The sequence below is a fragment of the Bison bison genome, unplaced genomic scaffold (genome assembly GCF_000754665.1).
Source record: "Bison bison bison isolate TAMUID 2011002044 unplaced genomic scaffold, Bison_UMD1.0 scf7180017851433, whole genome shotgun sequence".
NCBI lineage: Eukaryota > Metazoa > Chordata > Mammalia > Artiodactyla > Bovidae > Bison > Bison bison.
The window spans coordinates 19894-24497 of record NW_011482006.1 but is presented as its reverse complement, the minus strand read 5'-3'; the positions used below and the strand labels follow the sequence as shown (position 1 = coordinate 24497).

Genomic DNA, 4604 nt, shown 5'->3' with positions numbered 1-4604 from the left:
TCAGCACAGGACCTTTGTTTCTCCTGGCCTCAGTTTCCCCAACTGTTCTAGGGGGTCAGGTGAGGTGCCAGCCAGAGGGGTGGCTGTGACTGCAGAAGAGGTGGCTGGCCCTTAAGCATTGCCGGATGGCGTCTGGGGGGCTCACCCCCCACCTCTTCCCCGCCAGCCCCCCGTGGCCTGCCTTTGCTTCCTGGCTCTCTCACCCAAGGGCCCAGCTGCCCAGGAGGGCTGTGTGTCTTGCTGAGTGTACTAGGGGCCAAGCTGGGCTTTGCCCACACCCAGAAGGTGGCCCAGACCCTAACGCTGACCCTGCCCTAGGCCCAGGGGGTCAGCTCGTGCCCTTGGGTGGGAGAAACAGTGGGTGTCAGGGCCAGCTGGGCTTGGCCCCTTCCGCGTAAGGATGGGAAGACTGAGGCCCAAGGAGGAAAGAGACTCACCCTAGGTAAGCAGGGCCGCCCAGTTCCTCCTGTGCCCCCACCCCAGGGGGCAGATCTAGTCCTGCCAGGGAATGGGCTGGGCTGAGGTTGTGAGCAACTAACTAGCCAACTTGTGAAATAGTTGATGGGCCCCCCTCCGTCTAAAACGTGGGGAAGGTTAGGGAATTTTCTGGAAGGGCGCCCAGAGCATGCAGACTGAATCGTGGGTTGAAAGGTGGAATTACAGGCGGTGGGGGGTCCTCTGTGCCCCAGTCTCCCCGGACCACTGGTTCTGGGACCCCCACTGCTCTGGGCCCCCCTGCTCACCAGCTCTGCCCTGCTGGCAGCTCCTACGGGGCCCCGCATGGCAGCCAGCCCGGCCCGGCCTGTGGCCTCAACCCCTCTGCACCCCCCAGTCTCAGGTCCTGGAGCCTCAGAGGCAGATGCCGGAGATGGGCTGAGGTCCCGGCCTGCCCCAAGCAGGTTGGGGACGGGCAGGGCCTGCATGGAGGGTGGGCTGAGTACCGGCAGAGGGCGAGGACGGCACTGGCCGATACCCCGTCGGACTCCAGGAGGGTCCTGGGGACCTGCAGGGGGGTCGGGGTGCCTCCTGCCCCGTGGGTGCCCCTCCCGGGTGCTGGGATGTGGGGAGCTCACTCTGTGTTCCAGTCTAGGCGACTCCACCTGGGGCGGGCCAGGACCACCCCATCCTCAAGGAGGCCCCCTGCCTGCCCCCCATGGCGTCTCTCCAGGGTCGGCGAGCACACCACCACAGCGGGATCAGCTGGGGGAGGAGTTGGTGCCACCCCGAGGGCGGCACAGAGGTGATCATCTACTGGGGCCGGTCCCTCACTACTGGGCGGCCCGGAGACCCGGGCCCAGGGCAGAGCCCCAGTGCTGTCGGAAAGCTGGCGTTCCAGTCCCAGCTTTGGCTCCCATGGCCGGAGCTTCGGCCCACACTGGCCTCAGTTTCCCCGTCCGCTCCCCGGTCCGTAGGCACGATGGTCCAGCGGCCTCCCAGCCCGCCTGCAGGCATTCTGGGGGTGATGGACTGAGTTGGGCCTTCTTACCTTCCCAGAGCGCACCGGTCAGGCCAGGGGTGTGGCGGGGGGCCAGGGCCTCCCGGGCCTTCTGGGACCCTCCCAGGAGCCCTCGATGCCAGGCTTCTGGCCTCGGCAGGCTCAGGAGCAGACGGACCGAGCCCCCGGCAGAGGCCCGCACGGGCATCTGGGGCGGCTGGAGGGGCGCTGGGCGCAGCGTGTGAGCCAGGGAGGGGAGGACCGGAGCACGGGGCAGGGGAGAGCAGGGCTTCCTGTTTACCCCCCGCGGTGGCCCCTGGCCTCGGGGACAGGATGGCTCTGTCAGCCAGACTCCCGCCAGATGCAGCTGACCCTTCATCCAGGGACTCGTGCGCCTGGTCCAGTGACCCGTCCCCGGCAGGACTGGAAGGGAGCTCGCTTTCCCCTAGGCCCAGGGAGTTGTGTACAGAGTTGGATCGGGTCCTAGAGGGAACGGGAGGTCCCACGGGGAGATTGGGGGTCTGTCCGGCAGCCGGGGGTCTTCAGCTCCACCCAGGCCCCCAATGACTCCTGCTTCACACCTCTCAGATGTGCCCACTGCCTGGCACTGTGTGCAGCGCTCACGTCTAACCCTTGAGCTGCTGCAGCTGAAGCTTGCCAAGGGGAGATGATCCCCTAGGCTTGGCCGGCGCGAAACAGAAGCTCTGAACGCAGAGCCCAGGGCTGCCTGGGCAGCGGGAGACCCTCGGGCACGCTTGGTCCCTTCTCCTGCTGCTCCGTGGTCTTCCTCACTGGGGACTCCTCACACAGCCATCACGGCCTTTCTGCTGCTCATGTCCTGCCCCCCAACCCCGACCTCGGTTCCTGGTGGGTCCCCAGGGGCTGTGCCCCGTTCTGGTCACCATACTTCCTTGGGCAGTCCCTGGTGGCAGGACAGACATGAAACCAACCCCTGCCCGACGTGTCTCCAGGCCACCCCCACCCGCCGTGCGGGAGCACTCCCCTGCCCGACGTGTCTCCAGGCCACCCCCACCCGCCGTGCGGGAGCGCCCCAGCCTCCCCACAGCCTCGTCAGCACTTGGTGCTGTTCTGCTGTTCTGTCTTAGCCATTCTGATGAAGGTGCAGGAGTATCGCTCTGCTGTTATTTCTTTAATATAGGAAGACGAAGGCAGTCTCGTTTTTTGAACAACAGATTTCCTCCCTGGGGAAGGACTCATATCATAGGGGAGTGGGGTGAGAGCTGGGCAGGGGGCACCCGGGGAGCAGGCAGGGCATCTCCAAGGGAGCTGGGGTCCTGGCTTCTGCTTTGCTGAGCAGTCTGTGAAGTGCAGGCAGCAGTGGTCTGGGCAGTGGAGAGAGGAGAGACCACCCGGGCAGTGAGCGTGGGGGTCCCCCAGGGTGGGTGTGCGGCACGTTCCAAGCTCCCAGGGGCCGCCAGGAAATGCTTGTCTCTAGAGCTGTTGGCCAGGTGGGGCTCACGGTGCTGACTGTGGCCAGGGGGTGGGCTCTGGGTCCCACCTGGAAGCTGGAAGGTGGGCAATGGTGGTCGCGGCTGACCCCTGCAGGAGGCTCACTGAGCAGGGGGATCCTGGGATAGAGCCTGACCCCAACCCGGCGCTGCGGCTGGGCCCTAACCCGCAGGTCCTCGGCCCTCAGCCCACGGCCCAGACACGTCCCAGGGCCCAGCTTTGCCTGGAGCCCAGGCTGCCCCAGCCCCACAGGGCTCCCTACCCGCACTGTGAGGGGTTGAGGAAAGGGGGCTTGAGGAAAGGGGGCTTGAGCACCCTGCCTGGAGCCCTGGACAGAAGCCCCACTCACGATCAGGCTGCAGTTTGCCAAGCCTGATGGATAGAGCAGCCGTTAACCTGGGGGAAAAACACTTAATCTCCCAGGAGAACAGAAAGGGAAGTTCCAGAGAACCGATGTGTGTGCTGGGGGTGGGGGGACAGGTCAGTGGAGGTGGGTTACGGCTCAGCACCTGGGTCTGGGCCATGCTGTCCCCTCCCTGCCCGGCCCACTCCGGGAGCACTGGGCGCCAGGCTCTCCGAGGCCTTCAGGGAGCAGAGTGGTGAGCAGGACCCTGGGGCCTGTGGGGGCCGCGCTGAGGGCACATGGCTCTGGTGGGCTGTCTCGCCCACCCTGCAGGGCCGCCACCACTGCCTGACCCCATCTGTGCAGGAGTAAGGGCCCCTCAGGAGGGCGAAGACCGTCAACCAGCAAGATTGACCTTGAACCAGGAGCTGCAGCCCTCCCCAGGCCTCCACGGGGGGCAGGCTTCGGGCGCAACATCATCCCAGCTGTCTGGGGGAGAGGGGCTGGCGGCGGCGGGGTTCCCCTCCCCAGGGAGACCGTGTCGCCGGGAGAGTTTGTCGTCTCCACGGGGCAGCCATAGGCTTCGGGTAGGTCAGGGACATTAGAGGCCAGAAGCTGCCCTGCCTCACTTTCCCCGCTTCTCAGGGCAGGGCCTGGGGAGCCCTGCAGGGGCAATCTGGGGACCTCGAAACGCTGTCACGGTGGACAGTTGTGCCTGGGCCCTTTCCGGGGGAGGGGCGCAGCAGCCCACAGCGTCCACTAGGTTCTCAAAGGGGCCTGTGCCTCCCACCTACAGACCCCCATGGGCAGCCCTGAGGTCCCTCCAGCCTCCACAGTCCATGCTGTTTGGCCCCAAGCTGCCTGTGAGCATTTGGGTTTAATATCCCTAAAAATGCACATCTCTCGCAATTAGCAGGCAGATCCTTTACCACTAGCTTCACAGAGAAGGCTGCAGGGTGGGGGGGCCAGCTCTGCCACCCGGGCAGGCCAGAAATCTCTGTTTCCTCTCGGCCAGGAAACAGGAAGTGAGTGTGCAGGGGAGATTGGGGGCCAGGCCCCGAGAACAATAGAAACCCCCTCCAGAGGGGAAGGGGAACTGCGTCAGGGGCCGGGTGGGGGCCGCCTGACCTCTCCCCTGCAGTGCACAGGCCCAGGCGTAAATTTAGTCTCGGTTCTTTCCTGGTGAGAAGATACCCCGTGCTGGGGGAGGGGACGCACAGCCCGCCTCGGTCTCTGGGTGCAGGACTCCTGGGGTCTTAGGGACCATCTGGGTAACCTGAGGCCTGGAAAGGAGCAGTGTCTGGCCTGGGGACCATGGGACGTGGGAGTGGGGCAGCTCAGACGTCCCACTGGGGC

General features: G+C 65.6%; 1 protein-coding gene across 1 annotated transcript in view; it reads right to left on the bottom strand.

Annotated features, from left to right (window-relative positions):
- The window catches only part of LOC104996459, a gene marked incomplete at its 5' end in the record, with an annotated part of 26656 nt that overhangs the window by 9227 nt on the left and 12825 nt on the right, over positions 1-4604 (bottom strand). Inside the window, 8 exons of the mRNA XM_010850722.1 lie at positions 744-933; positions 1074-1200; positions 1487-1663; positions 1737-1880; positions 2850-2961; positions 3072-3172; positions 3455-3606; positions 3878-4038. Coding sequence (XP_010849024.1) covers positions 744-933; positions 1074-1200; positions 1487-1663; positions 1737-1880; positions 2850-2961; positions 3072-3172; positions 3455-3606; positions 3878-4038 — 1164 coding nt within the window. The remainder of the gene's footprint in view (positions 1-743; positions 934-1073; positions 1201-1486; positions 1664-1736; positions 1881-2849; positions 2962-3071; positions 3173-3454; positions 3607-3877; positions 4039-4604) is intronic.